At 44.6% G+C, this 22,588-nt stretch overlaps 1 protein-coding gene across 1 annotated transcript in view; it reads left to right on the top strand.

The window, feature by feature from the left end:
- The window catches only part of arhgap35a (Rho GTPase activating protein 35a), a 68,015-nt gene extending 58,978 nt beyond the window's left edge, over positions 1-9,037 (top strand). The window contains 4 exon segments of the mRNA XM_030067896.1: positions 1,479-1,610; positions 3,250-3,355; positions 4,542-4,981; positions 4,984-9,037. Coding sequence (XP_029923756.1) covers positions 1,479-1,610; positions 3,250-3,355; positions 4,542-4,981; positions 4,984-5,258 — 953 coding nt within the window. The 3' untranslated portion in view covers positions 5,259-9,037.
- The last annotated feature ends 13,551 nt before the right edge of the window (positions 9,038-22,588 follow it).

Below are 22,588 nucleotides of genomic sequence, written 5' to 3'. Positions count from 1 at the left end.
GGTTCCTCGAGTCTCCAAACGTACAACAGGAGGTCGAGCCTTCAGCTGTCAGGCTCTCCCGTGCAACCATCTTCCAGTTTGGGTCTGTGAAGCAGACACCCTCTCTTGGTTTAAGAGGAGGCTTAAAACCTCCCTTTTTGATAAAGCTTATAGTTACAACTGTCCCATAGTTCTGCTGCTATAGGCCTAGACTGCCGGGGGCCCTCCCATGATGCACTGGGCCCTCTCTCTCCTCTCTTACATATTTCACATATTCATATTCCATCACTTACTGGCCATCCTCTCCCATAGTTTTGTGCTCCATCCTCTCTTTTCTCCCTTCCGCTGTCGATTAACCCCACCCACTCACCCACACACACACACACACACGTGCGCAGTTAACACCCATTCCTAAAATATCTATTTCCGTTGTCATTAGTCCTCATTAGTCATTATCACTAAGTCCCACTGCAATCAGACCTATAATTATTATTATTACTATTTTTGCTATCATTGTTCTTGCTATTATTAGTATCAGCAGCAGTATTATTATTGCTATTAGTAGTATTATTATTATTGTTGTGGTTACAACCACTGTTAGCATTATTGTTACCACTCGTATTACTCTACTCTATGTTGCACTTCCATCGTTCTGTGTTCTGCAATGTGCTCCTCCCTCCTCTCTCTCTCTCTCTCTCTCTCTCTCTCTCTCCCCCTCTCAACCCTTCTGGTCGAGGGAGATGGCCGCTCACCCAGAGCCGAGTTCTGCTCGAGGTTTTTGGCAGTGTTGAAAGCGTCTTTTCCTCGCCACCGTCGCCCTGTGCTGCTCTTGGGGGAGATAAATAAAATAAAAAAACAAATAAAATTAAACCAAATTGAACTGAACTTAATTCAAGTAAATACATAGAATGAATTGCTTTGGCTTTGGCTTGAATCGATAAGAAATGCTTTGAATCGATTCATTGATGATTCTTAGCAAAAAAAAAAAAAAAGACTGAACGTTGTTGTGATTGTACAGAAGACTATACATTGCAACTTTTGTCAGTTTTTGTATAGAATAAATAATATTTAAGCTTTTCTGTTGGTCTGATTTTTTTTTTTTTCATGTGGGCATTTCAGAGAGAAAGGCTAGTCATACATTATTGTACACATTCAGTAATGTATATAAAATTTTGGCTAAAAGCACTGAATCCAGTTGCTTTATTGAATTGTGGTTTATTAATTAAATTGTTAAATTTCACATTTTAATTCTTAAGTTCTTGAACTGACTCGTATTGAATTGTGTGATATTGTGATGATTGATGTTAAGCTACCCCTACTTGGCCGTATTACATTTTCGATGATATTTTGAATCTTTCAGCCTTGCTGTACACTCTTGTGAAATTGTGCTCTGTGTGTGTGTTTCTCTGTGTGTCTCTGTGTGTGTGATTTTTGGAGTGAACATTAAGATTCATTAAGATTCATTAAGTTTTCTCCCTCTCTATCCATCTGTCTCTCAGACCACAACTTGGACCTGGTGGAGAAAGACTTCACCATCAACACAGTGGCAGGAGCCATGAAGGCCTTCTTCTCTGAGCTGCCTGAGCCCCTGGTGCCCTACAGCATGCAGACAGACCTGGTGGAGGCCTTCAGTAAGTCCCGGGGCTGCAGTGTGGTGGGGACAGGGGTACGGGGGTGTAGGAGTGCGGGAGGACGCTCGCCAGTAAGACCCGCGGTGAACTGGATTTGCCTTTAAATCCTTTCCCCTTCATTGTAACTTTCCTTAAGCTAACAAGCACGAGTCTCACAATCCAAATCCATCCATGGGCAGAATTGGATTTGCGTGGGCGAAAGAGAAAAAGGGATGGAGGGGAGAACGGTGCTGGCTTCGGGGACGGTCGGCGTGAGCAAGGTTGTGTATGATGGAGGGAAGCAGGGGCGCCATGGAGAGCGGAGTCTGAATGAAGTCATGAGAAAAAAGTCATATGTTAGATAAACGAGTGTGCTCCTCCTCTCTCCACGGCCGCTCTTTCTCTCTCTGTGTCCTGTAATCTGTCGGCATGGAGATTTAAGGCGTAGCTTAGTCGAGCATCGCGGCGGAGAGATTTACCCCCAGGCTGGAAGGCTGCTGTCACTCACTGAGCTGTGCGTGCGTGTGTGTGTGTGCGTGTGTATGTGTGTGTGTGTGTGTGTGTGTGTGTGTGTTTAACGGCCCCGGCGAGACCCTTCAGCCATGACAGAGACCTGATAAAGCTCCTGCAGTCTGTGGCATGGCGGAGGAGAAGAAGAACAGACAGAGTGAAAAAGAAAGCGAGGTGGAGTTAGAGACAAGAACACACAATTTTTAAAGCCTTTGGTCTGGGGGAAAAGAGAGAAAAAAAAAAAAACATCAAATTGCGCTTCGCATTTTCGAATTTTAGCTTGTTGTTACCGGAGAGAGGGAGATTAGGAGAAAGTTGGTCGAGTGGATTTTAATGGGAAATGGTCCTGAAGCTGTAAGTGGAAAATAAGCCATAGGAAGTTATATTAAGTTTGGTCAGTGATGCCGGGTGGACAGCAGCAGGAACTGAGGCTGCGCTCGTCATTCCAGCTCAATCTGTTTTTGATACACACTGACCTCATTGTGGGAATACACACTCAGATTCTCTGATTGTAAATTGTGTTTGTGTGTGATGGGGAAGAGAACATCTGCAGGGCTAGCTGCTGGCTCTCTCTCACACACACACACACACACACACACACACACACACACACACACACACACACACACAGGGGATAGACTGCCTTAGCTGGTAGCCGGTGACGTCAGCTTTTCTGACTCACTCCCTCTGCCATCAGGCTTAACACACCCTGCGTGTGTTTGTGTGTAACTGCAAGCCGTGTTGTAATCTGTGAGACACTGATGGGTGTATGCATGGTACTTTTCTTGTCTCTTTGTAATGGAATGTGTGTGGCCTTTGTCTGATTCTTCTGAGTGAGTGGTATTTAGGAACCCTGAGAATCGGGTTTGTGTGTGTGTTTTTGTCATCCGCTGGGGTGTGTGAAATTCACACTGTTGTAGGATGAAATCACCGTGTTCTGCACGGATTCCTCCAGAGGTGAATCCAATTGCTTTCTGTATGCTGTTCAATCTCTCCTCCTCTACTCTCCTTATACTCCTCTCCCTGCCTCATCGTCCTCTCCTCTCGGCTCTCACTCCCCTGACATCTTTTCCACACTTTCCCTAATCTTCCCTTTCAGCCCCTTTGCTCCCTCCTCTAATTTCTGTCCTGTCTCTCCTCCGCCGTTCAGAGATCAACGATAGGGAGCAGCGCTTCCAGACGATGAAGGACGTTCTGCGCCGCTTCCCCAAGGAGAACTACGAGGTCTTCAAATACGTCATCAGCCATTTGAGCAAGTGAGTGAGTGACAGGGTCAGAGATGGCCTCTGACAGTGCTGCTGACTACACCACCAGTCACCCAGTCCAGCGGCACAGGGGTGACGAAACCCAAAACCAGCACACTGGCAGGATGGAGGTTTTTGCTCAGTTTGAGTCATAGAGCTCAAGTTGTATGATCTGAGGTCATGTCATGTGAACTGCAGTGGTTTATTATTCACAGTTGTGTTTGGATGGTAGTAGATGGAGGTGTTTAAGGGATGCTGTGATCTAGATTTAAATTTCTGTTAAAAGAAACAAGCACATAAAAGTTAAACTTGGGTCAGTGCACCAGGTGTGCATAAGAACCTTTTGCTTCATTGTTAAAAGAAATATAAGAGAATTGACTACTACTGCTTTGTTTTTTTTCTGTTTTGTTTTTTAGCATTGTGGTTAATGGCAAGTGAAAGCATCACTCTCTAAAAAAAAATGTACAACTTTTGTTTATTTGTCAGAAACAAAAAGCCAAGAAAACTTAGTCATTTAAAAAAAAAACTGTCACTATGTCTTAAATATCTTAAGCAGTACAAGCTTTACCATAAAATGGCACACTGATTAATAAATTATCTATTAATCAATTAACGGCACCATGCTGTGGGCGGCGTGGTGGTTAGCGTTGTTGCCTCACAGCGAGGAAGTTCTGGGTTTGATTAGGATAAGCGGCTTGGGAAAAGAATGAATGAATGAACTTAAGCAGTACAAGCTTTACTATAAAATGGCACATTGCATTTATAGGCGAATCTATGCTGTTATAAGTGTAAAGTCCTTTGAAACAATTTGACATTTAATGGCTTGAGCTCCTGTGATCAGTCAATTTAGAGAACATGGCTCAAATATCTTGCAATGAAAGTCCATTCGATTTTGATCAGCAGCAGATCGTTCGGACCGTCCCCAGTGAGGCTGATCCTGCTAAAACTGAATTATGAGTTTGTTTGTTTTTTTTTTTCTGAGCCACAAATCATTCCAGCAATTTGACTGGCATGCGAGAATGGAAACAGCTTAGTGCAAATCATATTATTTTGATGAACAGCTTATGATGTGATGGGGAAAACATCTCACTTGTGATTACCGCAGAAGAATCATAAAATTGCAATTCATTTTTCCCGCCCATGATACGTATGTTTGCGAAAGTGTTTTATCCCTGTCGTCGCCTCTTTGCATCCCCAGGGTGAGCCAGAACAACAAGCTGAATCTGATGACCAGTGAGAACCTGTCCATCTGCTTCTGGCCCACGCTGATGAGGCCGGACTTCACCACCATGGACGCCCTGACGGCCACGCGCACCTACCAGACAATCATCGAGAGCTTCATCCACCAGTGTGCATACTTCTTCTACAATCAGCCGCTGGCCGACGGTCTCCCCGGCTCCCCCACCGCCACCCTGACCTCTGGGGGAGGAACCTCGGCCTACTCCTGCATGGCCGGGGGCTACTCGTCCTCCCCGACTCCGTCCCCGACTCCCTACGTCCTCCCTGCCACCCCTCCAGTGATCCCGCACTACGGGCCGCCGGTGCACCACCATCACCACCACCACCACCACCACCACCAGTCCCCGCCCCACTCCCCTCCCCCCACCCCGCAGTCCCCCATCCCGGCCCTGCTGCCCCCCTCCCTGCACCCCCACCACCCCCCCACGGAACAACACACGCTGTGAACCAGGGATCAAGGGAAAGAGAGGATAAAGCGAGATACGAGACAGAGACTGAGATTCGGAGAGATTTAGAGGGTTCAGAGGGAGAGATTTTGAAGTTTTCGGAAGGAACGGAAGACGAGGAAGAGATTGAAACGAGAGCAGGAGGTAGGAGGCGAGGCGAAGGCAGAGCGACGGAGATGCAGTATGTACAGGGAGGAAGCTCGAGTGTTTGGGAGATGAGTTGGGAGTGAAGGTGGGGGTTGAACCTCCGGCGCTTTTCAAACACGGACAAACACACACACACACGGAAGGTGGAGAAGGGGAAGTGACGCGTATGATCTTCTTAACACTTACCTATCCTTTTCTCTGTCTCTCACGTCATCAAGACCTGCCCTCCTTGCCTTATAGACACACACACACACACTCACACACGTGTAGATGCATTTTTGTCACACTAACATCCAAATGAAGGGAGAAAGAGCTGTATAGCCAATCACTGTCAACAGAACTCATGGAGGGAATAACATTAAAACAATTCCTCTTGGAAACACGGGAGATTCAGGAGGAATGTGAGACCTGTGGATTTCAGTCTTGTTGGACTTCACTACACACAGTTACACACATACACACACATACACAGAGACACTAAAACACCCAGTGGCCAGTGTGCCTCCGACAACCACTCTCCTCAACCCCTCAGCCTGTGACCGTGCTTCAGTTTTCGGTGGCCTGGGCACACTTCCTGCGATGCGACCTACCTACTGTACCAGAGAACAAGCTGACGCCGAGCGTGTTGGACCGCCGCGCGGAGCAAGACACATGCCTCACACTGGGAGAACGCTCTGTCCTCTGAGACTCACACCTTCGTATGTATCAACCCCCTCACACGTGCGGTGCAACATGTTTTTGCACAAACACAAACACACACTCTCGGTTTCAGTTGTGACAGTAGAACAAGGACAGGAAAAAAAAAAAAAAGCAACAAAAAAAAATCTTAACCAACTGGATCTGCTGGGATTGGATTATGGGTGCTCTCACACCCTTGGCATTCTGGGGCAGCTCCTCCCATCCTCCTATTTGTGCTCTCTCTCTCTCTCTCTCTCTCTCTCGCTCTCTCTCTCTCTCTCTCTCACACTCTCAGTCTGTCTGAACTTCAGCTTCTTGCCCTGACCCCCCGGAGCAACTCTAAAAGACAGCTCTGGTCTATTTTAAAGAGGATTGCTATATTTATCTTAATCTTCTCTCCATTCTCTATGCAGTTTCACAATCCCTGATGTCTTTTTTTTTTTTTTTTTTTTTTTTTTGTGTGTGTGTGTGTGTCATTCCTCCATCAGCTTATGCTCCAGTTCCTCATTTGAGAGAATTTGGGGCAATTTTTGGGAAACACAGAGGAACCTGAACCTGTCAGTGAGCGTGTGGCCTTGGTGTGTGTCTGTTTGTCACTTTGTGTGTGCATGTGTGTGTGTGTGTGTGTGTGTGTGTTTGTGTGTTGTGTCTGAATGTGCTTGTATTATGTAGCTGGTAGGGATGACATTAGTTGTGGACCTTCACCTGTCATGTTGCTTCCTTCAGGCTTTGGTGGTTTCACAACAAGAGGCGGTGCTAGATATTAGATTTTGGAAAAAGGACCTTGTTATGAAACACTTTTCTGAGCACTTTCTGAGGCTTACAGTAAGTTTCAGCTGCCATGACAGATACGGTCACACTTTATTCGTCAGTCCACCCTACTCTCTCTGGGAGCACACCACTGACACCTAGGGGAAAAAATGGGTATTGCAGTCATGACCTCACTCCTAGTGCTGCATGGGCGTAGCACCATTTTCCTTCTATGATTTTATAGCATCAGTTTCTCATATGTGCAATTGTCTACATTTCTCTTGACTGGATGTCAAATAAAAATAAACTTCAGTGCCTGTGAGGTGCAGGGTGTTAATAAAAGAACAACACACTATGTGAATTACAAATCAATTGAGATTATCATGTGGGCATATAGATCCATGCTGTCAAGCCAGATAACATGGATATCTGGGCACATAGCAGTGAATTAGACATGCAGTGAATGTTATTATAATGCAATCCTCTGTGGTTATTTTTCTCTTTTCTGTGGAAACTAAAGCACTCAGTGCTGTTTGGGAGAATGGAGGCATCACATGCCCGCTTCTCAGAGCCATGTTTGACTGGATGTAGCATCACAGTCCAGAAAGCAGGAGCTGGAAGCGAGGCTCAAGCTGTGACAGATGGGAGGCTTTATATAATTGGAAATAATTGTAACCGCTGCACCATGCCTGGGCACACTGTCCTCTTATGACACAGCATAATGCTGCTAGAAATTAGACTCAAACCTATTCTTGGTGGATGCAAAATGTAATTGGCACGAGTGTAAGCACTGCACCAGACTCTGCCACTGCCACTGTCGGTGTTATGCCACTGCATCCCAGTCACTCCCTGTCCAAGAGAGACAGTTGGGTCTGGGAGAGACAGCAGACAGAACAGACAGTCCATTCATCAGGCTGCATGTCTGAAATGGAGCATCATAGAATTCCATGGCCCAGCCTGCTGTTACCGTAGAAACCAATGAGATGGGGCTTGAGAAGAAGCTGAGCCTGATTGTGGCAGCTTTTGAAACTGTGTGTGTGTGTGTGTGTGTGTGTGTGTGTGTGTGTGTGTGTGTGTGTGTGTGTGTCCGCATATCTTTGTGGTTGTGTGTTTGTGAGAGCAAGTGTGCACGTGTACCTGTGTGTGTGTGTGTGTGTGTGTTTGTGTTAAGCAGACATTCAGTGTTAAGCAGACATTCATCAAGGTCACTTTTTCCCATTTGAATTATTTGACGCTGCATCTCTACATCTCTCCCCAGAATGTCCTCAAAAGATCTTTTCTCCAACCACTGAAGTCTTAACACCCCACACTCTTAATGACTTATTATCAGCCTATGCTACCTATATACTTTGTGTGTGTGTGTGTGCGTATATATGTATATGTTTGAGAGGTTGAGAGTGTGCGTTTGGGTGTGTGGGACTGAGCTAACATGCAAGCATGCTGTGCTCAGCAGATAGCCAGACACCAGCATGATCCAAACAAACCTGAAGGACAGGAATGCCGTTCTCCTCGCGGTCATTACCCCGCTGTGTTACCCTGTTAGCTGGTCCAGATTACACAGACTTAGCCTGAGCGAAAGTGTGTATGCGAGAGAGGGGGGAGAGGGAGGGGAGGCAGGCAGGCAGACGGGTGAATGGGATCATTATTTGGGAGATGGAGGAAGGAAGGAGGGGGGGGACCACTGGTACTTGTGTGTGAACGCCGGCCAGTGGCGTTCCCTGTGTATATCAATGTGTTAATACTGAACTGACTGTGAGGCAGCCAAAGACTGTGCAAAAAAAAAAAGAAAAAGAAAAAAAAAGGGTAGGGGGAGAGCTGGGAAGCAAAGTGACAATTGGAAAAAAAAAAAAAAACACAATTGTATTAAAAATGTGACTTTGGTTCAGCGATCACATGTGGCTGCATTTGCTTTTCTTTTTTTCTTTTCTTTGTTTTGCAACAATGGTGACAGATGTCTGTTAAGTTAAAAATGAGAAACAAGCAAAACTATATTCAAATGGTTGTTTATTTGTATGTTAGGGGGTCTAACACTTTGCCCTTTAGTCAATGGTGATAGAAAAAAAGTTTCTTTTTATGTTTTATTTTAATAATTAAAAAAAATACAAAGCATTTTTTTTTTTAACAATTTCTTTGTGAATGGTTGAGAGACCAGCCCAGTATAGTGCATGATTTCCTCCCAGCTGAGGGAGAGGGCTACACCACTCTCACTATTTAAGAGATGACAAAAAAAATATTAAGAGATAATGGGGGAAAAAAAGAAAATCGTTAAAAAAATAAAAAATAAAAAAATGAAGTACTGTAAACTGAAAAGATACATCAAACAAAAAAAACTGTCATTATTTGCTGAGTATGGTCATTTGTCTCAATGGGAATGGTGTATACAGCAAGGCCTTATGTGATCTGTATCATAGTTAATAAATCAAATCTTGTAAAACTCCCGTCTCTTGTCTCTTTCTTACACTTGGTTACCTGCTGACTTGCACCAGAAGTAGAAACACTGGAGCCACTCGGGACGTCCTGACGAGCAAACGTCTCCAGAAATGATTTCAATTTACTGGAACAAATCCCAAACTGAATCTGCTGTAACAACAAAAGAGCAGTGATCTCTGTTCCAGCAGGGTGACACTTTCCCAAAAAATGTTCTCACGAGTGCAGAAGTCCAGCCACCCAGTGGTTTCAGGAAGTATTTTCTGTAATACTTGAAGCATTGACATTACGTAGCATAAAAACTGGTTCAAATGGATGCACATTCAATTAGGCCACTTCACAGTTGAAAAGGTTTCATTCCAAAACATAATATGGCCATTTTGGGTGAAAAAAAAGTTTGACATTTACTTAAAAAAAAAAAAAAAAAAAAAGTACAAATGTTTACACCTCAAATACATCATGCTGTATTCCCTTACGATTGCCGATACCTAAAATGCCATTTTCATAACGATTTACTCAACTCCCAGTTTAGTGAAATATGCCACTTTTCTCAGCTGGCAAAAATGTTATCTGAGAATTAAACTCTTAAGTAATATTGGCACGTGGAATATCATACAAATATAAACTGCAGTATATTATTAAAGGAAACCTCCATGGTAAAATAATTGGTGGAAACACTTTAAAACATGCAGGAAACAAGTGAGGGGTTCAATAAGGGAAATGACAAAAATGTAAAACTGAAAAATAATTACGATGTGGTCAGTGTAGAAGAGAAGTAAGGTCAGTAATATATCAAATACGGCATGCTATTAAATGGATTTGAATTATGATAATTTGTTTGCATACCAATTAGCTTGGCAGACAAGGTTAATAGCCTGATCCTGCACACTGCAGTCACATACAGGTCATACAGTCTTTTAATGTTGCACCTTGTACCTAAATGAACATAAAGCAATACAAGCTGATATGAGCTGATGTCTCCTCACAGGACAGACTGTAAAACCATCAAATACAGACCTATCTTTGTGATAGGCAAGTAAATTATTCCATATAATCTGTAAATGTGCACTTTGGTTTCTTTTTCTTCACGGTTCCATTAAAACAGTTCTGATTCCACAAGATTTCATTATAATATTTCTTAGTCACAGAGTTTTTCTTGTTGTGTTCTCCCCATACTAGTGCGGGACAGTGAAACCACAAGGGGGCTGGACGAGGTCACGGTGGCCCACTGGTCCCCTTCGGTCCCTGGGAGACCGGGCGGAGAAGGGCTCAGTCGGTGCCATTTGAGGGTGATGTAAAGGCTCCGGGCCCTGTGAGGGTGATGTGAAGGCCTCACTGCCATTTCATGGTGCCCCCATCTGACCTTTTCATTGAGTCAAACCAAAGGAAATCCATGTTCATGACCTTTGTGGTGCATCTCTCCATTCTGGCATAGGAAAAAAAAAAAACAGCAGCTGATTGGGAATGAAAAGGGCAGGCCCATGTGCACACAGGACACACGACCCTTGAACTCTAACCTTTAAGAAGTGTCAGGAGGGAGCGTGCTGTGGGATTTGATTGGAAGTCAAAGATGGGCATCGTCACCAACTGCATTGCTTGACTGAGCATTGAAGGGAGGAAATCTCACAGGTTTCTCATGAATAGCAGGACGGGTCACAGCAGGTAAGCCCAGGCTGTGAGTTTGTTCAGTTTGCAAAGCAGGGCAGTTTTGCTCAGCTTTTCAAACTCTAAGGACGTTAATGATAAATAATAATAATAAAAAAACTTAGATCACATTGAATGGAATTACTTTAATTTTACTTGTTTCTCCTGGTGTTTTCCTTTTTTGCCTGTGGTAGGAGGCAATATCAGAATTTGTTGAAGGATGTCAGTCAACTCATGATGATTCAAGAAATTTGATGGGACAACTTCCCGTGCAAAAAGCTATAACAGCTATAGAAAGCTATAATATTTTATGATGATTATGAAGTATTACATCAATGCAAATTCTTCAAAATCTTCAGGATTTCATGTCACGCTAACAACGTCTATATTTCAATATTATGTGACTATTATTGTGATACTACATGAGCTTTATAAATACAGTTAGTATGAGATCAGGATAGAGTCACGACTGAGCACCACAGCTCCCCAAAGTGTCAGTGGTACGCCTGTGACTCGGCTGCGCTTACACAAAAGCGCCACTAGGAGGCTCACTTGCCTCACACTATCCACCAATTGGCTTTTTTGCTGTATCCGGGTGAGGGAGGCAAACACGGAGCACGGACCTAATTGATCGGGTCAAGATTTGGATGTCAGCAGTGAGACGACGCTTAATCCTGCACTCGGTGAGATGAATGCCAGAAGGAGGCATCTGAAGGCTCGTCATTGATGTCGAGCTTCACTTCCCCTCTCACAGTTTTGAAGTTACAGAAGGAATAGGTTGACAAAACTCCAGAGATTGCGAGGGGGGGTGGGATGAGGAGGGGGGTGCTTTGGCAAAGTAAGCCGCGGAATAAAGACAAAGAACTTAATTTGAAGTCATTGTTGCTTGCCACTTAGGTATTAGAGACGTGATATGCCTTTTTAGTGCGAGGCACGACCAAAAAGTTCTGAGGGGAGGAGGGAGAGAGAGGAGGGAGGGAGGCAGACAGAGAGAGAGAGAGAGAGGGAGGAAGAGAGGGGACAGAGAGAGAGAGTAAGAGAGAGAGAGAGAGAAAGAGAGACTGGTCTTATGATGAGTCGAGGCACGTATCTCCGCTCAACCGTGTCTTTCTGGGCTTCGAGCTCACAGCTGCGGCGGCGGGTATTGAATTCAGATGCGGCCTGTCTCCCAGCAGCCCGCTCCGCCGCTACAGGTGGAAATGCTCTTATCAATACGGACTGTCCGAGCCTGACTGCGGGCCGATCCGTCTCATTGATGATTTTTGGTGCCCCTGCTCTCCCTCTCCTCCCCGAGGAGGCCATTGATTAATGTCTGGGTCACTGTGGTATTTCCATATTGATACCTCGATTGATGACGGCGCTGCAGGAACAAGCCATATTGACCAGCCGAGAAGTGATACGTTTGAAAGTGCGGGGCGGATGTATTTATGCATAATGGGCATAACGAGGATCATCTCCATGTGGTGGAGCCACATGAGATCACGTGACAGCTGAATTATTGCATTTCTGCAAAAAAAAAAAAAAATCCTCCATGCATAATAAATATTGGCCACCCCAATGAAAAACCACAATAGTATAATAATACACATGCTGTGAAATTCCTGCATTAAACAGTTCCTAATTGTACTCAATTGTGATTATGCTTTATGGTATTTTTAATCTCTGGTAACATCACAGTATTTTTTTTATTATATGCCTACAGGGTCGTTTTGCAGTATGTTAGGCTGTCTGTAAAATGTGTTTCTTTTTCATGGGGGCAAATGCACACGATGCATAATGCAGAGCAACTCCATGGAGAACCCAGAGCTGTGAACCCAATTTTGCAGACACCCCAATTTAAAGGGCAGGGAGCGAGCAACATGATTCTGTGGGACTAGTTCTGGTTGTTGTGGAGATTACTTTCAAAGGCACAGGGCATTGTGTGGAGATGAGGCTCTCGGTCTGTGAGAGGAAAAACACCGCGCCGAGGACGCTTTGCGTTTGCGGGGTCAGTGGTCGAGCGGGTGATCGGCCTCCAGGTCCCTGTGACATGGATCAGGGGCCCAGACGTATATCTGCTGATTACATCTCCTGAAGTGGAAAAAATGCAAATAATAAATGTATGAGCAACGTGCTTGTTTTTTTGCTTGATTAATTATGCCGTTTAATTCCAGATCCACCATGCCGCTCCACCGTATAATTTCCCAGTGGTCTTGGCTGTTTCTTCTCTCACATGCGCTCTCTCCTTTTTTCTTCATTCCAAAATGAATCATGGATCCAGCCGTCTGTACCCGGGGGAGAGCGGCAAGGAGGCGAACGGGCTGACCAATCATGAGCATCAGAGGCAGACACACAGACGGAGGGAGCCTTTTGTTGTGCGCTGCGCTCATCAAGTTAGTCGACAACTAGGCCTACCGATCTGGCCTGAGGAAAATTGAAAGATGGAGCGTAAGGAGACGCGAAATAACTAACCTCGTCTGTGTTTGTCAATCTGTTTCCCCTCTCTTATTAGAATACGCCTCCTCCTCCTCCTCCTTCCTCATTGCACTACATCTTAGTCAAATCTGATTGGTCAGTGTGTGTGTGTGTGCATGTCTGAGTGGGTGGGAGCCAGAGCCAGTGTTTCAATGCCATTCATAATGTCAATTGGGACCCTGACCGCTCCACTCTATTCTATTCCCAGCCCGACCAGCCCTCTCTCAGCCTGCTGACAGTTCCAGGTTAGCCCTCGCTCCTCTCTCCCGTGGCCCTCCTCTCTCTCCCCTCCAGCTTTCCCCTCTAACTCTCCCTAGGCCCCACTGGGAATACTGCTCAGATCCAGGCCTCTGAGCCCCAAAGCCGGCCCTAATCCTCCACATCGATCGCCCTGAGAATTTCCTCCCCAGCACAGCGGGCCTCCACTCCCCAGCACTCACACTCCCCGACCCTGTACAGCCAGCACTTCTCACAGAGAGGCAGAGAAAATAGGTCCGGGCGCGTTACCTGTGTCTTCTCAGCAGAGGGATCTTGTTGATGTGGAGTGTGTTATTGCGTGGTTACAGTAGGCTCTGCACTTTTCCCTGCGAGAGCTGGCGTTGTTCCCTCTTTGATTCAGTCAGGCTCGGCCACAGTTGACTCCATCAGCATCTTTAAAAAAAAAAAAATATCTCGAATTGAGCTCTTTATAGATTCATTACCTAACACAAGTTAACAGTCAAAACCATGCCTGATCTCTTTGCAATTCCCCGCTTCTACTGTGCCGTAAACTATGTAGGAAATATCCAGATCATTGCTAAAATAGCCGACACAGTAAAATAAAAAGGACAGATCTCTTGTCATTGGATAGGCCTTATTCCCATCTATCATGCTGATGAAGATGGAGAAATTGAAGGTGGTCTATTCTATACAACTCTGCTGGAAGATGAGAAAGCATCATTACTCGAGTCCTCCAGGGAAAGCTCCCAACCAACAGTCTATCCAGTGTAACATTCTCGTTCATAATTTATTTACACGGAAAGCTTCACTGGACTCTGCTATGTGTGTTTTAGTGCTGGTGCAGAGGTATTTGCTTTTTCCTCCATCTCTATCTGCTTGTGAACAAGACCGGCAAGGTTATGCATTCAGTACAATGGTAGATTATTAAACCTCATACTTTATTGACAGCATTGCTGTGTGGCTGGCATGCTAAGTCATCGCTGATTCCACGAACGAGAGCGAAGAATTTGGAGCATTTGGCCCGAGGGCTGGGCGATGTGGACTCAATTAGGTATCACAGCGACTGAATACCTAAATATCAGTGTGACACTAAAATAAAATATTATGTGCCACAACAGCGTCTCAATAAAACATTAACCTCTAGGTTTTTGTTTTTTTTTTTGGATAAATAATCATCAGTAATGTGGATGATGAAGCAGGTAGAGACAGATAACAGAACAGCTGGAACAATCAAATAAGTTCAGAAAACACTTATTCCATATCATGAGATTACAGTATCTAAAATCCCAGATGATATCTAGTCTCATATCACAATATCAATATAATATTGATATACTGCCTGACCCTATTTGGCCCCTTTCAGACGTTGCTCTTTGGACAAGATAGAGTTTCTGTCTATACTGGTATTCAGGTCTCAGTGCAGAAGGTAATGTAAAAATACATTTCTAAATCACAGCAATACATTTTTTAAGCAGTTCCGTTGCAAATCCGTCTGGAGGTGAATTTACAACTTTAGATGAAGCTGTGTGCCCCATCACAACGCACAGCTGGTGTGTGTTTTATCTCGGTGATTTGTATTACTAGGTATAAATGGAGTACTTATGTATCTTTTACTGTATCTGCCCTTTTTCCTCACTCTCTGTACTTCCTGTTCATTAGCTCTCTTTGACCAGTGCTCCTTCCCAACCTCTTCTCCCCTTTCTCCCTGCATCTCTTTCTTCAGCTTTCTCTTTCCTCGCTTGCCCTCTATCTCTCGCTCTTTCCTCTCACACCTTTCTTTTCCTGCCCTTTTTTTCCCGCTCCTGCTTCCTTCCCTCGCGCTCTCTTTCCTGCTTGCTTGCTTCCTTCTCTCTCTCTTCCCACTTTCCCCCTCTTCCCCTGCTCTTATCCCTCTCTCCTCTCGCTTTCTGTCTTTCTCCCTCCCTCCCTCCCTCCCTTCCTTCTTTCCTCTCTCTCTCCCTCTTTCTCTTTATTAATTTATTGGGTTGTTATTCTCCTTGCCTGGCTCCGCTAATGAAGGCAGGATGCAGATGAGGGCGAAGGTCGTCTCCGTAGCGATCGACCCCAACGCCCCGCAGCATGGCACTCTGACTGGCACAGGTCAGTGGCAGCTGTCAATCACGCACACACACACACACACACACACACACACACGAACGCGCACGCACATGCACATGCACTCACACAAACACATGCACAGACACACACACACATGCACACATATTCAGATGCTTTGCAGTACATGTGAAATGAAATGGACTGAGATCATCTTACACAGAGTATGTCCATCAGGCAACTCCCTCATCACACATGTATATTATACGCACAGTTTTTAGCTTAAGCACAATAGCATATTCATTTGAGCTTTAGTGTCTTCAGGTCAGAGTGGTACAGCGCAGTTTCTCACCCCTGGCCTCTCGTTCATTGGCCTCCAGATGGTGAAGCCCTCTGTGATGCCCCTGCCTGAGTCCCGTATCTCCGCACTTGTAGCGTTTACAACCTCTGCTCTTCATCATAGTAAGACAGGAGGCTCTGGTGTGTGTGTGTGTGTGTGTGTGTGTGTGTTTATAGGTGTGCTCTGCGTTCAAACATCTTGTATGCATGTAGATCATGTTCATGGTTATTGTTGTGGGTTTATTTATGTGCTCAGCCATGTTCATGAACGTGCTTACCTGCATCTGGGTGTCTGTGAATGTGCATGAGCGTGGAAGAAACACACACACACACACACACACACAGACACACACACACCTACCTCTATTAGCAGTATAGTAGTGTTAACAACGTTATGCCATGCGTGAACCTCCCCACCCTTTCCTCATATCTATGCAAAGCTGGGGTCCTGTCAATCAGTCACCTTGGTGACACAGAGCCCCACCTCCCCAATTAGAGCTGACAGGGCAGGATTAGGAGGGGGGCGGGCCCCCGCCGACCTGCCTACGTGTCAATCACGCGCCGGGCATCCACACGCCTGTTTACTGTCAGATCCCATCTCCGTCTGTCAGACTGCACTGCAACCGTCGCCGAGGGAGGGGAGGAGGAGGGTGGGGGGAGGAGAGGGGGGAGGAGGAGATCTGATCGGAATTAACTATGCTTCTCCCCACAGACCGGCCGTGCTTTTAATTCATGAAAGGGATGAGAGGAAAGTGGGAAGAGAGGGAGAGAGAGAGACAGAGAGAGAGAGAGAGAGAGGGAGAGAGAGGGAGGGATAGAGGGAGGAGAGCATTTAAAACCCAGAGCAGGGCCTTCTTTAGAAGTTTTCAGAGTGATGTTTCCTTCTCTCCCTGACAATCACTTTTCCTCTCCTGCTAACTCTCCCTCCTGTCTTGCTCTCTTTGCTTAGACTTCTCTCTCAGACGCGCTCCACACCGTCGCAGAGCTGCGGAGATTCATCAGTCGGCTCCCTCCCTCTCTCAAGTTATTATTTGACCCTGGTTTTGTTAAAGAAGCACAAATATGTATTAATATTTTTTTTGCGAGGCAGAGAGTTGGGGTCGATCTATTTAGTTCCGCACATGCACATGCAAATTCGCGCCTCCGTTGAAGTACGTGTCTGGAGATGAGGGTCCTGCCTGCACACCTATGTGAATGCATAATGTTGTTGTGCTCCTCGCGGTGTGTGCTTTTAAAGCGGCGTCACATGTGCACAGTTCACATAATGCCCATGCTAATGTGTGTGTGTTTATGGGAATATTCTGGCCCCGCGGTCCCTGGTGAGTCTGCGTGTCTTCTTTCTTGGGGTCCCTGGTCGTGGCCCCTGCTCTGCCCCCTGTGGCCCCACTCTAATCCCTTGGCAAATGAGGGCTGTATGGGGCTGAAAGGGGTGTATAGGGGTCTGGGCCAGGCCACTGTCCCAGGATTAGAGGAGCAGAGCGAAGGTCTTGGGGTTGGATGAGATGAAGGAGAGGGAAACAACAGATTGTGTTAGAGAAAAATTGAAAGACCTGGTGAGTTTCTCTCTCAAATGTATGCATTTTTACACGTTTTTATGTTTTTTGGCAGAAGCTGCACGAGTAAAAGATAATTTAGCCTCTAACTATGAACCGTAAGTCCACTATCATGCAACATGCTACTGACAGGTATGCATGTACCATGTCATTTCCACTGACAGCCATGTGTGTTTGTTGTTGTTGTGCCTATGCGAGTTGAACATATTTGTGTGTGTGTGTGTGTGTGTGTGTGTGTGTGTGTGTGTGTGTGTGTGTGTGTGCGCGTGTGTGCATTAGAGACATGTTCCAGGGTTGTGTCTGAGACGCAGCTCAGGTGTCTGTTGGTGTCTGCTGAACGACCTCGCTGCAGGGAACACGCTATCAGGCTGAGAGGGTGGCTATCATGTTAATTACTTTACACACACCCCGCTAGCCAAGCATGCAACATAACTGCTGAGCTCACACACACACACACACACACACACACACATGCTCGTGCACACTTAAATACATACGCATGCACTCATGCGCATATATACACACATTAATATGTGTGCACGGAGTCACGCACACGCACGCACACTTGCACAAAAAAAAAAAAAAAATCACTCATCCCCTTTCTTTCATATTGTCTTTTTCCCTGTCTTCCTGCTCTTGCTATTTGAAGGCCTTGGACATCAATTCCCTTTTGCTTTCAAGAAAGATTGTTTTATATTCTAATCAATTCAACTCCGTCCTCTGAAATTAATTGACATTCATTCAATGATTTTAAATTCCTCCGAGGCCCTTCTTTTGTTTCAGCCTGTCAGCGGGCTGCAAGTGAGATCGGGCTAAATGTTTTGTCATCTCGCACTCCAGGGTAAGCCTGCTCCGAAGCGCGAGCCTGGGGTCAGCTTAACCTCCTCACAGTCTAGTCTTAACTGCCGGCGAACGGGGGAAACAATACACATTCATGATCGGCAACTTGGGCCAACCTCATTCTTCCCTGGCAGGCTTCATACATCTTCTCAGGAGGATTTTTTTTTGAAAATCATGTCAGGGGTTTGAAAGCCTGGTCCGGTGCGCTCAGGCCTGGGAAGGAGAGGAGCGGGATTGGCCGGGGCAGGTTGATGCCTTTAGTTAAATGATGCTGGCACACAGAGGGATTGCTTTGGGAAGTTGTCATCCATCATGATTTCAGATTGACTCAAAAGCAGCGCTCGGCTTTTGGGGTTATGCTCTGGATCCATGATTGATGTGGAGTGGATGCAGTTTTGTTTGTGTGTGTATGTGCATGTGTGTGTGTGTGTGTGTGTGTGCGTGCAAAGAAATAAGTAAAATAAGTAAAGATAGGGAGTTTGGTGAACTGCTCCTCTGGATAGGACTGGTTGAATTTCTTTCTCCTCATTATATGGTTGCAAATATTTTGCATAAGTTATGGAGGTTAAAGGTGAAGCTGCCGTTATCGAAACTGCAAAATTGAGGACGTCTCAGTGTCAAGTGACAACAACAACAACAACAAAAAAAATGGAATAAGAATGTAATTAATCAGTGAATCAATCTGGTATCAAACAACTTTTTACTTCCATGTTTTTTGATTCTGAACGCTACTCATTTTAATCGACCTTCAGCAAATTTGATTGTTTAAAGGACCAAACCAGTGAGGTGTTTTATGTCTAGTGTAACATCTGCAAAATCTTTCTACTAATCTTTTCCCAAAGCAAACACAGAACATTGTTTTTCCTCCCTTTTTTTCCAGTCATTGTTTTCCCGTTCATTCCACTAAGATATGAAAATGAACTTTGAGAGCCTTCAGACGTTCCTCACAGCCGCGCTCCATCGCCGTAATAAAGTCGTCCACATTCGCTTTCGTAGAAGCAGCAGCACTGTTGTGTTTTGATAACATGAAATAGGGCGGAGTGAAATGGTGTCTCCTGTTAAATCATCCCCAGGGAAACATTTGCTTTACACAGCCAATTATCAGTTCTGTGGTTTATGAATGACAATGACTTTGTTAGCCACAGAAACAGAACATTATAAGGTGTGTGTGTCATATTAAAAAAAAAAAAAAAAATCAAGGGATTTTGATTATATGTTGTGAAATACTTAGGACCCACACATTATTTGCAATTTTTTTTTTTTTTTTTTTTGCAATGTAAAATGTGCGTAAATTGTCGCAAATGGGTCCAACATTCAGAATCACCGGTCTGGTCCTTTAAAGGAGCTGTAACGATGAAAGTTACTCAGAATCAGATAACACTGATCAATGCTACATTTTGTCAGACGCTGTATCGGGCAAAATGTCCATACCTATTGCTTTCTGAAGGAGCTCTGATCCCCTACACGTGTCCTCCACATTTTAGCGCCCGAGCCTGTGGATGCCGGGCGGCGTGCCTGGATGCACCCCCGTGTGTATGTTATCGTATTTCTTTAAGCTGAGGCGTTTTGTCCGTGCCTTTTCTTCCCTCTCCTTCTCCCTCTCTCTTTCCTTTTTCCAGGTTCAAGTCGCACCCAAGTTAATTCTTCAATTAGTGTGATCCAGATATTCAGGAGAGATCGCGGCGAAGGGCCCCCGCCAATCGATGTCCAATTAGCGAGGCTCTGTGGCCGGGGTGAGTCCAGCAGAGAGGGGGACCTCTGTGGGCCCGTTAGAGAACGGGAGGTGGGAATGTTTGGGATACGTGCACCAGTGTGGGGTGGGGTCGCCGAGGTGGAGGTGGAGGCAGGAGCGATCTTGGTGGAAAGCGAGAGAGGAAGCGTGAACGTGGGGGAGGCGAGAGGGAGAAAACATGGGATGAAGGGAAAAGGAGATGAAAAGAGCAGAGGGGAGGAGAAGAAAGGCATTCAAGGCATGTTAGCCGGTGGAGCTCGCGAGGTGAGGAGGGGGGCACGGGGGTCTGTGGAGGAGGTGTAGATGTTAGATGCTCAATCAAGCTGTGTGAGGACAGTGTAATTAATCCATTGAAGATGTCTGATTGCAGATGACTTTGGGAATACCAGAGTGGTGGCCGGGCCCGGGGGAAGGGGGAGGGCAGGAGCAAGATGGATGCAGGGATGCAGGGAGAGGGAAAAAGGAAGGGCGTGCAGAGAGAAAGAAAGAGAGAGATTAATTGAGACAAGAGAGAGGTAGCTTTTAAACGAGAACAAAGAGGGTTAGTGACAATGTATCTAGAAAGAAAGAGAGGAAGAAAGAGAAGCGATCCTATCAGGGTTCGGGGGCCAACCGTTCCTCAAATGTTTGTACTTGCACTGTGCGGATAAAGACTTCCACCAGATGTCATGGCGTGTATTTGAAAAAAAAAAAAAAAAAGAAACGCAAGGCAGCGAACCCATCTCTGAGTTGTCACTGTGCTCTGCTAAAACACTCTCTTACTAGACAGATGAGTGTCTGTCCTGTTCTAATGCTAATATGCTTTTAAGGCACTATTAGCTGGCAGAGTTTTGCTTTTGTTTAATGGACTATTAATTTGTTTGAATGCATTTTGTCTCGGTGCCTATAGTACAGCCTCAGCTTGGCTTCAGTTCAGCTCCCGCGCAACACATGATTTACTTACCCACAGCTATTTCTGAGCTAAGCTTTTATAATTAAATTTGATAAAGCAAGAGTAATCATCAGAGTATTATGGTGAGCACTCATCAGACTGATATGGTGATTTTGTTCTATAGAGATTGAATATTTTGATTAACGTTTTTTTTTTTTTCTTTTTGTTGCATTTATGTCTGAATACACATTTATGCTGAATTTACAGCCTGGCCGTATTTGGATAGGCGTTCATTGTTTTCAAGAGGAAAGTTACAAATCTAAAGTCTGCCAGCGTTTGCATAATGTGCCACCTACAGATAGAACTGGGTGTTGAAAGTTGAATTTTTATGAACTTTTGCCTCTCGCCGTGGCAGAGAGGACAGACTGGGTGTTGAAATGTGAAGTTGAATGAATGCACACCCTGCACATAATGTCTGCCACCTGCAGCAGCACAGTTTGGTTTGGTTGGGTGTGATTTCTGTTTCCTACACGGCTTCCTGTGTGTTTACGGTAGGAATCTGATTTAATACTCACCTTTCAGACATGGAAACAAGTATCGACAAATAGTGAGCATGCGTCATTTTAAAAAATTGGTTTAAATATGTCAGTGCGCACGGTCAGGCCTGTTGTGTTTGAGTGACATCCTGTGACGCCGGACTTTTTTTAAACCACAGAATAAAAGCAGCATTGGACTATTCTGTCTTTGAGCTTTGCATGTACACTACAAAAAGTCAAAATCTTACCAAGATTATTTGTCTTATTTCAAGTCAAAATGTCTTATTTCTAGTCAAAATATCTCATTACATTTAAAATAAGACATGATCAGCACAGAAATAACTTGTCTTTAGACAATTTTGGCAAATTTTCACTTGTTCCCTTGTGTCACAAGTAAAAATTTGCTTGTTTCATTGGCAAAATTTGTTTCTTGTTTCAAGCTAATTTTCACTTGTTTCAAGTAAATTTTCACTTGAAACAAGTGAAAATTGTCTAAAGACAAGTTATTTCTATGCTGATCATGTCTTATTTTAAGTGTAATGAGATATTTTGACTAGAAATAAGACATTTTGACTTGAAATAAGACAAATAATCTTGGTAAGATTTTGACTTTTTGCAGTGTATGCAGTGGCAAGGCTGTTAATGATTGTCTTGGAGCCCTTGGACAACATGGCGTTCAGAAACACCACACACACACACACACACACTCACTCACACACATTGCGATGAATCATAATTTTTACAACTTTTTAAATAATTAAAAAATCTTCTAACCTTTCGAATGAACCAGATTCTTTTATTTCAACAACGAATACAACAAAATATAAATAACAAGTGAATAGCAAATTTTTTTTTAAAAAATCCTAAAAGCAACATCAATTTGGTTAAAAGGTTAGCCTGGTGAAAAATAAGGAAGGGTTTTGGTTTAGGAAGGTGGGAGAATCCACCTGCAAACATTTTATTCCTAGAAGTGTTATTTGTTTCATCACCAGTGTGCATGTGTGGCCTATTTCTTATGCTGGTTAACATCAGGTCACAACGCAAGCATCAGGCATGTTAGCTAGTAAGCAAATGGATATTCAAGCAAAAAAACAGGAGATTTTCTAATGTTGTCAGTATTTTGGACACATTTTTCCTCTTCTTTCTTTCTTTCTCTTTTTTTTTTTTAAAGCTCCAGATGGATAAATGCGCTTCATCTCACTATAACACACACTACAAGGGAAGCACATCTGTGGACAATAACAAGCAACAGTCTCACGCTCTCGGTCCGTCTAAAACCGTAAAATTCAAATTCACGAAACCCTCGAATTTCTCT

The sequence above is a fragment of the Myripristis murdjan genome, chromosome 13 (genome assembly GCF_902150065.1).
Source record: "Myripristis murdjan chromosome 13, fMyrMur1.1, whole genome shotgun sequence".
Classification (NCBI taxonomy): domain Eukaryota; kingdom Metazoa; phylum Chordata; class Actinopteri; order Holocentriformes; family Holocentridae; genus Myripristis; species Myripristis murdjan.
Note: the sequence above shows the minus strand (reverse complement) of the source record. Positions and strands in the feature narration are given on the sequence as shown.